The sequence below is a fragment of the Lutra lutra genome, chromosome X, assembly GCF_902655055.1.
Source record: "Lutra lutra chromosome X, mLutLut1.2, whole genome shotgun sequence".
Classification (NCBI taxonomy): Eukaryota; Metazoa; Chordata; class Mammalia; order Carnivora; family Mustelidae; genus Lutra; species Lutra lutra.
Window position 1 is genome coordinate 36,331,681 of NC_062296.1, and position 12,702 is coordinate 36,344,382.

At 41.2% G+C, this 12,702-nt stretch overlaps 1 protein-coding gene across 1 annotated transcript in view; it reads left to right on the forward strand.

The window, feature by feature from the left end:
- GUCY2F (guanylate cyclase 2F, retinal) overlaps positions 1 to 12,702 on the forward strand; it is an 86,376-nt gene that overhangs the window by 15,408 nt on the left and 58,266 nt on the right. Inside the window, 3 exon segments of the mRNA XM_047715101.1 lie at positions 5,501 to 5,862; positions 7,224 to 7,303; positions 11,199 to 11,295. Coding sequence (XP_047571057.1) covers positions 5,501 to 5,862; positions 7,224 to 7,303; positions 11,199 to 11,295 — 539 coding nt within the window.

The following is a 12,702-nucleotide window of genomic DNA, read 5'->3' on the forward strand; positions in this document are numbered from 1 at the left end:
TGGCAGATATCTAATCACTCCTTACAAGGACATTCAAAGGGCTGTCCTTCCGTTAAAGTCCTGCCTCACTCAAACTTCTACAGTACTTGGTGCCTCTAATTCCTACGCCTTTGTAGGATTCTTGGTGGGGGGGAATCTGCTTGTTGTTTACCAACATTCCCCCTTGGGGGAATGGTGTGGAAGGTTGGTGTTTCTGTTCCTTGTTCTCCTTGTTTGAGAGTGATATTTGAGAGGAAGAGGAGACTGAGGAAAAAAAATCTTGATCTCACTATCTTCAATCAGGAAGTCATGAAGGAAAAAAGAAGTTACAAAAAAGTTATTGGTGGATCTAGCAGTTACTTGATTTAGCAAAGATTTATTAAGCTCAGATATAACACAGTTAAGAGCATGGGCTTTGAAGGCAGAGTGCTGTACATTTACTTAAGCTCTCTGTATCTTCTTTTCATTATATTAAGTTGGGAGTGATAATAGTGCCTACCTCATATAGTTGTTGTGAGAATTAAATGAGTTAATACACATAAAGAGCTTGCCTGGCACCTAATAGCTCCTTAATAAATGTTTATTATTAGTGGTATTAGTGTTGTTCTTTTTATTATTACTATGGGCTCAGCACTTTGCAGGTGATACCATGGAGAACAAAATAGAAATAAGGTCTTTTCCCCAATGAAGGGGAACGGTTTTACCATTTTAAGGTGCTAAGAACACTGGGTCTAAAATTGGGACTTTTAGGGGCACCAAGGTGGCTCAGCTAGTAGGGTGTGCAATTCTTGATCTCGTGGTTGTGAGTTTGGGCCTCATATTGGGTGTAGAGATTACTTACAAATAAAAAAATCTTAAGATAGAATAAAATAAAATTGGGATTTTTACTTATTGGTCACAAATTCAAGACTGGGATAAGGTACTTGACCACTATTCTTCCAGGATGGTATTATTAGAGTTATGTGTTCCTCTTCTGAAATGCAGATAATAGCAGCTCTCATGTATTCAGTGCTTACTCTGTGCCTGGTAATTAACATAAATGTTCTCATCAGATCTGTAGATCAAGCCTACAAATTAGGTATTATTATCTCTACTTCATGGATGATGAAACTGAGGCTCAAGGTAACTTTTCCAAGGTCATACAGCTGCTGGCAAGTGGCAGGGCTGGGATTCCAATGCTGATCTGCTAACAGAACCTGACCATTTAACTACATAATAAATTACACTGTATCCCATGTCCAATGCTTTATTCAATGTAATATTGCTAAGTGACTAACACTTTGATTTGAATGGGTTTTTCAGATTGTTTTCCTCTAACCTAGGAGGTACTAGGACTTTATGAGGACCCATGAAAGGAGAACAGTAAATCAGGGGTGCCGGGGTGGCTCAGTCAGTTGGGAGTTTGCCTTTAGCTCAGGCCATGATCTCCGGATCCTAGGATCTACTTCCCTGCTCAGCAGGGAGTCTCCTCCTCCCTTTCCCTCTGCCTCTCTCCCCAACTCATGCTTGCTCTCTTTCTCTCTGTCTCAAATAATAAGTAAGTAAATTCTTTTTAAAAAAAAGAGAGAGAGAACAATGAATCAAAATGGAGGGATTGGGGGGTAGGAAGCCAGTGACAAACTTCCTAATTTAGTCTCAGGATGATTGGGCAAGGATTATCACTTTGTACCTTTAAAATTTGACTTCTGAAGTAAGGTTTTAGTGCCTAATCCTTTACTTTTGCTGTCTTCCTAATGCTTGTTTTCAGGAAAATGCTACTGGCTACAAATGCATATTGCTAGAACACACATTTGGGATAATTTTTCCAAATGTGGCCTTATTTGCCTAAGCAAAGGAAATCCTCTGGATTTCTCAGCAAGCCCAGGAGGCCCTGAAGCTCCTGGAACCCACTGGTTTCTATTAGCTTAAATATGTGTGCCTGTCAGGGGACGTGGTTAGGGCTGAAGCATTCCAGGATGGGGCCCACCAGACGCTTGTCAGGAAAGGTTGCCTGCTACTTACAATGGCTACACTTATCTTTGTATATCATTCTATAAAAACAATAAGGGGATCATTCTATAAAAATAAAGGTATTATATTCCTGAGTATCATATCAAATAGATTGGGTTATTAGCCATCTCTCGGCTAAGTCTAAGGGTTGAGATAATGCATTGTTGGAGGTACCACATTGAATAAGAGGAATTTGATTACCATCTGGTTTCTTGATCTCTGCACATGCCTGGCTTTTTGTTCAAAAGTGATGTTGCCATTTTGTCCTTCAAATGATGCTTTTGACCCAGGTATGTTTCAATCTATGTTTCTAAGGACAAAATACTTTGGAAGCCTGTTTTGTGTCTTGTGAGCACAGTAAATCGAATGGATGATGGTCAACTTAACGACAGCATGAACCATTAAATTGAACAAATTTGAAAATCACTGCTCCTGACCCAGACCTTGTTTTCTTGGATACCAAACTCCAAGAAGCCTGGGGTAGAACTAGATAAATTTGCTGAATAACAAACAATCAATCGTCATTCATTTATTCATAATTTATTCAATCAGTTTCAGGTCTATGCAGCAGGCAAAACTAATAGATTGAGTCATGAGTGTGATGTCAACAAGGTCATCCACCTGACAGAAACTCCTGCCAATCCTATCGTGCTTCTTTGGAGCTGTAGTCAGAAGCGGGGACAGAGGGTGTGGAGACGGCCTTTGTTCCCTCATCCCATCTTCTACCTCTTCTTTCATTATTTTCAGCAGCTGCAGCTGGAGACCTTTTGTGACCAATGCTCACAGAGTGTGCCTTTGACTTACAGGAAGGGACAATTTCTACTACTGAAGGGCACGGAAGGGCACAGTGGGTGAAACAGCAACACAAACTGAACGTTATTGCTACAGCTATGCCCTTTCCTTTAGCTTCAGGTCCCTCTATTTTTGTGGCTCTGTGTGTGTATGTGTGTGCACGCATGCACACGCACGTGTGTAGAGTGTGTGTGTTTGTGTGTGTGTGTGCACGCGCATGCGCACACGCACACACATGTACGTGGGCAGGTGTGTTATGTGGTGGAGGCTAGAGAATCCTGAAAAACAGGCTTCAGGTTTCAGTCGTCTTGGAGAGTTGCTGTCAGTCAGCTCTAATAGGGGTCACTCCAAGAACACAGAAGGCAGCATAGCCTGACTAGCTGAAAATCCTGTGAGATGGGTCAACTCAAAGGTGAGGGTGTTGTTTTTTAATAGTTTCAATCTTTGCTTTTGGCTGTAGGTAGATACAGTCTCTTTCCCAGAAGGCTCCGTGCCTTTCAAAACAGAATACTAGCATTTTCTCTGCTTTCAGGGGCTTGCTGCCCTGTGGTTTTTTTTTTTTTTTCTTACACTCATTTGTTTTACTAGTATTGATTTTATACTCCACCTTCCAGCTTTAACTTATTGTCATAACCTACCAAAGCCCCAGAAAACAGGCAGGCTCTCGCAAAAATCCTGAGGACAATTAAATGGAGCATCTGAGAAAGTCAAAAGGGAAAGTTAGTGAAAATGCTTTTAGGGACCTCAGTGTGTGTTAGGTGACTAACTGTGGATGCACATGGCACCTGTTCGCCATGCCTCCTTCTATAGTGTGTGTTAAGGCGAGTCAGTGGAGAGACATCCCTGGACAAACACTCAGGGAACTGAAATGTTGATTTCTGCCCTGCTCTTAGTTAGCTCTGTTATCTGGGGCAAGGTTTTTCACCTGAACCATTGGAAGAATGGAGCTGCTCTTAACAAAAATGGGGAAGATCATTATAGATGAAGCAGGAAGATTTTGGGTGAAAATCAGGAGCTTGATTTTGGGTACATTGAAAACTAGTGTCCATGTAAAGATATCAGAGTAGGTAGTTGACTTATGAGCCTGGAATTTAGCAAACAGTCTGGGCTGGAAGTATAAATCTGAGATTTATAGCATAAATGTGGTATTTAAAGCCATGAGACCAAGGGAGATCCCCAATGGAGTGAGTGTTGCTAGGAAAGAGGACCAAGGACTTCGCACCTAAAAAAGACTTCAGGTGATGCCTATTTCAAGCAAAAATGCTAAACTAAGAACAGATAACCTGTGCTCTAGTCCTGATTTTATGCCCCAGTCAGTGACCTTGACAGATCATTGAACTACTCTGAGCCTTCCTTTCCTGTCTAAAGAGATAGAGACCTAGACCCAATGATCTCCAACTGTAGACATTTGTGGTTCTAGACATTTTAGAGAGGAAGAAACTGAAGCCCAGGGAGAGGGTATAAATGATTTGCCTAACATTCTGGTATTAGGAAGAGACCACAGGCCACTGTGTCTTCTTCTTCTGTATTGTTTTAACCCACGTATGTGTATTAGAATACCTGGGGCACTTTAGGAATACTGATTACTGGATCCCAAACCTAAAGTATATCATTTTGTTTGTCTGCATTGGGTTCGGCATTGGTATTTTTGATACTCCTTGGGTAATTGACAACATGCTGCTCTGTCAACAGGGCATGGCATTGTCTTGCTAGCTGCTACTATAATTCTCTGCATCTTGACTTGTCTTTCCAACACAAAAATGATCCACTCAATTTTAAACCCTCTTATTCAGATGAAGGAGGAAGATAGCTTTCTAGTCCTGGTGAAACCAAAGTAGCAAGTATCAGCTTTCTCTGAAGCTCAGTAAAATGGCATGACCATCGCTTTCTTGAACTCAATTCTAGAGGTGAAATGTTATGGAAAACCGTGAAGCCATGGTTCTTGTACTATCCCTGACACACTGAGCAGTGTGTCAGGGATAGTACACCAAATGCTATTGCTTTTACTTTAAATGTATGGCAGGCAGAGTCACGCTATCCACTGTAGAAGCCTTACCGCTTTACAGTGGCTTCTCAACAAAGCTTTGCCTCTTTGGACACCAGCAGGATATAGGGTTTGTTGATTAAAACCCACATTCTCCATGCATTACAACACTTGGCACTGTCTTTGGGGGAGTGTATGTGTATGTGTATGTATCATACAGATACATGTTTGCATGTGTATGTGTGGGGTTGTGTGTTTCAAACTGTATTCTAGCATTCACTTTCTCCGGGGAGCACGTGTCTAGGAGAAGAGCCATTTTGGACTAAGACAGGACACAGACATGGACTGTGGAAACACATTATTTACAGCCTTACCACACTCACCTTCCATTCTAGTAGTGCCAGCAAAATGATTTTATCATGCATAATGCACTGGTAATTAACCTGGTAAATCTCCTTTGCGTGCCTCTTGTCTATTCCATACTTGTTTTTTTAGTGTCCTTTATAACTCTAAATCACTTTCTTAGTTTAGGAGCATAAAAATATATTGTGTATGACTGGTTTGCTCATAAAATTGTCATATTTGATATATTTAAAGATGTGAAGGCCTGGGGGAGAAACCAAGCAAGTCCTCAGAAACAATTGTTTTTTTCCTCTGGGTCTTCATAGCTCTCCTCCACTCAGACGTGCAGCCCATAATAATGAACACAGGCTTGGAATACACTCTGAGATTGCTCTAGGGCGACCAGGGCTCAAGGTAATTGTAATTTTAAAAAATATATTTCACCATTGTTTGGAACCACCTATAATTCAATTTACTTTATCGCACAAGCCATGAATAATGCTATGAAAGAAAATGGACAGGTTAGTGCTGCCAGCCTGGTTCAGCATTCCAGAAACACGCAGTTCTATGGATTCAGCCAGTTGATAAGGACAGATTCAAATGGAAATGGAATTGCAGCATATGTAATCCTGGACACCAACTGGAAAGAATGGGAACTCTATAGCACTTACACTGTGGACATGGAAACGGCTGGTGGCAGGCCCCCTTGAGCAGATGCACAATGCTGGTTTGCAGAAGGGAAGATCTGTCGAGGTAAGGAATAGAAAAAATCATTGGTAGTCAATTTGGCTCAGCGTGGGTTACAAGGGAACCTATTTAAGGGAAGGTGTATTTTAACACTGGAACACTCAAAGAATCAGTCATTTGCATTCCAGGGAGATAAACATCTTGGCATTCCAGGTAGTTAATTTAAAATAATGAAGATGAGAGCTATTTTACAGCCTTGGAAAATCATCTACAATTTAAAAGCCACCCTCACTCATTTTCATAATGATCCCACTTCCAAAGAGGTTACTCTAAGAAGAGGAAGGCATGAATCTTCTCCTCAGTCTATTGTTGACGATGACCTGTGATCATTTTCCCTGCTAGAAAGATCACTGCTTCTTCCCTTGATGTATACAAAACCTGTCAGTCAGTTTGCATCAAGATATCATTTCTATACCCTTTCTTCTCTGAACTCCCACTGAACTAAAAGTCTGTACCTCACAGCTTAGCACCAAATTGCTTTTCAATTGTTTCTTGTGTATTGATTGTCTCTCCCCCCGACCAAACATACCGCTCCTTGAGGGCAGGTACCATAGCTAATAATTCTTATGTGCACCCCCCCCAACCAACACAGTTGGTGTCCAATAAATACTTGCAGTTAGATTGACTGATGGAACTCCTCTAGCTTGAGGAAGAGTGGAAATTCCATCAAATCTCTAAGAGCCAGAGGGGAACTTTGGCAGGATCCATATTATTCCTGTGTGAGTGTACACCACACCCTTCTAAAACCAAATGCATCTGTTTGAAATGGACTTCAGTTTCTAATTTGCTTGAGTATGACATACCATACTACCCTGACGTTAGCGTCATCATATATTTCCTTCTGAAATCTCAGTAATCTATCCAAATGTTTAGGTTTCCTAGAGGGTAATTTACATCTCGGCGAAACCCTAATTATCAAAACCAGACTCACACTTGAAGGACAAGTGTTATGTTTTTCATCTATAACACACAAGGTCTATGGACTCTAGTGAATTTAAAATGTCTTTTATTTTATGAAGGTGACATAATACTTACCCTTCACAGGTGAGATAACATATTTATTCTCAAAAATTCTATTGCCATCCACCTTAAATTAAGGTACTCAAAATTTTCCATTCATGGACTTTTTCCTCCAAAGCAACACCCGGGTCACCCTTAATTCATGTGATTTGTTATTGTCAGAGTGGTGAGTGGTTTTGCTTCAGAACAGTGAAATTGCTTTCTGTGTCCATAAAGTCAACAAGACATACTGTGCTGTAGAAAAATGGAATTAAGTTAGGTAGATGTGGCTTGATTTTAGACTCACCAGAAAGCACGAGGAGCTGCTTCGTGGTGCCCTTTATTTACAGCTTCTCTCTGGTAATGCAATTTTTCCTCTTGCTCTCTATAGGCATTGACCATGTCTTTGTGTGACGGTCTGACTTGCTTTGCTTATAGCCCTGCTATTAATGGATTTGCTTACTTTATATGGTACATTTTTTTTTTGATATAAATGTAAAAGGCCATAATAGCTTTGTTAGTATTTACTTCCAGGAAGTCATGTTTCAGTACAATTTCCTCATTACATGACCAACTGATTTTCTGTTTTCTATAGCGGTTTACTGTCCCTACTGGCCCCATTTAGAGTGAAGTGTTTTCATGATGCCAAGAATAACTTCCTCAGCTGTGTTGTCGGTGTTGTCTGTGAGTAAATCTGGCTTGCTCCATTATCGTGAAATAAGAGAACTAGTACTTTAGGGTCTGTGTACTCCCTATCTGTGCTCCCTTTTCCACTGGCAGTCTCCACTACCCACCTCTTTCCTCAAATGGTATGGACTAGGACAAAATAAAATTGGGATATTTTAACTAGTTCCAAGAATTAGTCAGACTTTGGCAAGAATCCAGGTGTTGGGAATAATGGTCCTAGTTCCCAGGACTGTAGTGAGGATTATTAAATAAACTGAAGTATGTAAAACACCTAGAATAATACCTGACTCAGAGGAGGCACTCTGAGTGGTAAAGTCCTACCTTCTGCCCAGGCACATGGGATTCTCCCACTGATTATTGGGAGCCCAGAACCCTCACTTTGACACTCATACCTTTTGCCATGGGTATTATACTCCAGATTCACACTGTCCTTCTTCCTTGGACAAAAGCTATCCTAGCTAATCATCAACGTCATCATTATCAACATGTCTTTGTCTTTCTCCCTCAGATCCCATAAAAGGTGACCAACTACTCTGATGAATGAATTCAGGATCGGGGCATAAATGGCATGGCTGAAGATGGCTTAATAGGATGCTCCTTTTTCATAATCTTGGCATTTTAACAGTTGACCTATCCCCAAATTAAGATGATTTGGGGAAAGTAAAAAATGAAATCAACCATGACCCTCCCACTTCACACTTTCCATCCTGCTAACCACACCTTTGTTATCTTTTTATAAGAGTGGTCCTCACAACAATATGACATGAACTTGGTGGGAATGGAGTGGAGCTCCTTTGGCAAGTTCTGAGAAAAATATCCAGAGTGTACTAAACAGCTGTGTAAATTTGGACAAGGCACTACACCTCTCTCAGCCAGAATTTTCTCATTTGTAAAATGAAGGGATTGGATAAGTGAAATTGAAGAGCCCTTCCAGTTCTGATGTTATAATGAGTCTGTGAAATCCTAGCTCTAAACTCTAACAGGTGGTACTCTTAGCGTTTAGTATGTTGGCATCACAGCAAAAAACAAACAAACAAAAACCCCCCAAAACCACTCTTATTCAATTTCCTTATATTAGAAACTTGATAAAGCCATACAGAGTGGTGGGTATCTTGTGAATTGTTAAAACACACTTGACAAAAACATTATGTCAAAGGTGGTTCTTTTTAATTTCTGCGACTGTGACATACTCTGGCTCAGAACAGAAATTTAATGTATTGAGTTTAGTTGCCGCCTAAGACCAGAGTATTGAGTTAACATCATTAGATGCTTAGGGAAAATAAATGTCATCTAATCAGAAATCTCCCCTCTCTAGGGAGATTCGAAGAGTAGTGGGCTCTGGCTACATAATGCCAAAACATCCCGTGGCAAGATTGAAAACGGAGTCACTAAGCTGCTTAGGTTACTTGTCAACCTCCCACCTCACCCTCCCCCCTCCAATGACTGGCCTCACTGGTCTTTCCCATGGAAAGGACTGGTTCTTTCGGCTTAGAGTGAGCTCAATCTGCAATTCTTGTGAAGGCAAGGGGGAAAAGTTTATAAAATCACAAGAGGGGGATGTTTGGAGTTTGTGGGCTGAAGGGCCGAGAAGGCTGGAGAGGGACATGATTGGAGATGGACATGATTGGAGAGGAAAATGAGTTTGAGACAATTGGTACTTGAAGTGGTCACCGAAAACTCCGAGATGGGAGAGCGGCACATTATTTCCCAGAGTCACTTGGTCCTTGGTACTTCAGCTAACAGAGCACAAAAGATGCCCTCTCTTTGCTGCCTGCCTCCTTCTCTCTGCCCACCACGGCTGCAATCAGAACTGAGTGTCTGATGAGTGTCTGTAATAGATGGTGATTACTTGCAGGAAAGTGACTCTCTGTTCCTTCCTTTTCTCTGTGTTTTGATTGTTTAAGTTTTTTTTTTTTTCCAGAAAGAAAGACGTGCAAAGAACCCAACCACCCCAAAACAAAGGATTCTTTGAACTCCTCCTTTCTCCCGACTCTGAACCAGATTGCCTCGCCTTTCTATAAAGCTCTTCAGTGCTTTGTAAAACTAATGATGATAATGATAATAATGAGCTCTTATACTTTCATGGTGCTTCATGCTTTTTGAAGCACTTTCACATATATTATCTCATTTGATTTTCAAAACAACTCTATAAGCGGGTAATGCACAAGCCATTATCTGGCTAGACAGATGAGGACACGGGACATGAAGAGGTTAAATTATTTACCCAAGGTCATCTGGCTAATTAATGACAGAATCTGCACTGCATCCCAGGTCTCTGGATTGGGAGTCCAGTTGTCTTTCTACTAGAGTGTGTAGCATGGTTATTTTCACAGGTGTGCCTGCTTTAAGACATCACCACACATATGAAACAGATAAGTTAGGGGGCGAAGCTTTACTTTGCCAAAAGATTCATGTGCTTTACCCAAGAATTCACTACAGGGCGCTTTTAATTTTCACCACAGGGCAGCAGCTCCCACAGTGATAAGGGTCATACTTGTGGGCAGACAATTAGAAACACATTAATTGTTTGTTTACAAACCAGTGGAGTCACTGAGACAAACAGACAGTGTTACTGGTGCTTAAAGCTACAGTGACATCGCAGACTTGCTTACAGTAACTTGACAAAGCATTTTGATTCAGTGGTTGTTTTCCACACTCTGGCACAGGCTCTAATACATTTCATAGGGTGGCCATTAAGGGGTTGTGGAAAAAGCGAAGGCAAACTGTAGCTGTCAGCATCCACAAGACAAAACAGAACAAAACAACCACACAGACTAAATCCAAGGTATCCTTCAGGTCCTTAAGTTGCCCGGTCGGCTCAACTGAGATGACCTACCTGGCAGTGTGGGTAGACATCAAACACTCCTATGTGTCTAGTAATTGATTTATAGGAAATAATTACATTTGCTGCAAATTAATGGGCATGTTTGAAGAGAATCAGGTTTAAATTGTGTCTGTGTAATGCACAGACAAGAGACCAATTCAGTAAAAGAAAAAAAAAAACCCAGTCAGCCTACTTGTTTGGAATCATGTAGACAAAGCAACCAACTGATTGAATTTTTCCACTTTTCAACCTGTTGCTTTGGCAACGCATAGATGCTACTTCACAAGACAAGTGGTCTTGTGGACAGAAATCTGGGCCCGCAGCCAGGGACCAAGGACTGGAGTCCCAGCTCTGCCTCAGGCTAGGGAATTGCACAATTTGCTTAATTTTGTTTTGTTTCTTGAATGTGTTTTTGTGCCTATAAAATGGAGATGAATGCTTCTCGGCCTGGGTATTATTAGAATATGTACTGTGGCATATGAGAAAGGGTGGTGAGTTCTTTATGAGTATTGCAAGGTGTTGTTTTGAATGTGCTCTTGATGTGGGATCACCATTTTTGGGGGGGATCGCCATTTTATTAGTCTGACTTACTGTCCCCATGCAGCAGCCTCATCCTTCCCTTTTGATGTCTCTTCAATAGCATCTTCATTTTTCTCTTTTGGTCTTTGTAATTTTGTGAGTGGTGAGAATCAGGGTTGTTGTTTCTCTTTGCTGTGAGTATGAGAGTAAAGATTTATGTGTAGTTAGTCTCCCCATTATCTTGTATATTTTAAAACTTCCATCACAGGGCAAATTTATCCTGGGTTCACAAAATACCCAGCTCCCTGTGACCCTCTGATTTTATACTTGTTTCAGGTGTCGTATAAATAAAATCCAGTTGATTAAAGGACCCAATAGAATTCTACTGACTTTGAAGGATGTGACGTTTATCAATCCCCACTTTGGCAGTTAGGTAAGGAGCAACCCCCTCCCTTGCTCCACTGTCCAATATGGTATTCACAAGCCACAGGTGACTATGGAGCACTTAACATGGGCCAAGTCTGGGGGCACCTGGGTGGCTCAGTCGTTTAAGGGTCTGTCTCTCGATGTCGCCTCAGGTGTTGATCTCAGGGTGGTGAGGCTGAGCCCCGTGTCAGGCACTGAGCTCTGTGTGGAGTCTGCCTGAGGTTCTCTCTCTCCCCCAACTCATGCTCTCTCAGTCTCTCTCTCTCAATATCTCACTCACATCAATCGGTCGATCTTTGAAAAAAAGCACATGGTGAGTCTAAATTGAGATGTGCTCTAAACGTAAAATATACCCTGGATTTAGAAGGTTTAGTACAAAAACATGTAAAATATCTCATTAAATTAAAAAGATTAATTACATGTCAAAATGATGATACTTTGGATGTTGTGGGTCAAATAAAGCATATCTTCTGCCAGATCAACTCTCACTTCTGCCCTTAGAGATTCTATGTTGCCACTAATGGTCTTCTCCAACCTAGCCATTGCCTGGATAATTGTTACCCTGAATTCCCTTTCCAACATACTGTTTATGTCCATATCCAATAGTTCTGTGGCAGAGGGCACAGTCCCTGAATTTTTCCTCTGTTGGGTGTTCCTCCTCCTAGTCATTTTGGTGAGAAGTGGTTGAGGGGATGTAGAGCTGAGTATATCAACCACGATTCAGGCAAGGTACACCTCTCCATGAATGATCTCCTGCCCCTGTAGAGATCCAGAAGTGTATAATCTTACATCTCAGGCTGATTTCATGGGTGTTCAGAGTATTCTGGTAGATATTTAGCTCAATTCAGGGGACCAGTTGAAACAGGGTCTCCTTCTCTGCCATCTTGCTCCTCCCCTCTGAATAAAACTTATTAAGATTATTCTTACCTACCTGTACCCCTGGGGATAAAAATATATGTTTATAAAAAATAAAAAAAAAAGATTATTCTTACCTGCTTCTTATGTTTTTTTTTTTTTTAACGTGACTATTAGAAAGATTAAAAATACATATGTGACTCAGGTTACAGTTCTAGTGGAAGGTGCTGTCTTACAACAGTTTTGTGAAGGCCACGCAGTGCACTTTGAGCAACAATGTAGCTTTGACTTCATATAGCCCTTCTTCAGTATATCTGAACTCCACGTTCGAGTGCTCATTCCTCAAGGGCAGAGATCCATTTTCTTTTAATGTTAGCCCATAGCTCCCAACCTTGTGCTGATAGTGTAATAGGTGCTTGCCAAAGTTTGGTGAGTGAATCAATGAGTGAAAATCAGTTGAATGTCCCTGGGGGGGTGGCACGCGGTTCTGTTCTGATGGTTATTTGCGGTTCTGTTCTGATGGTTATTGTGTAACAACTGGTGCTCTTCACTGAATGCC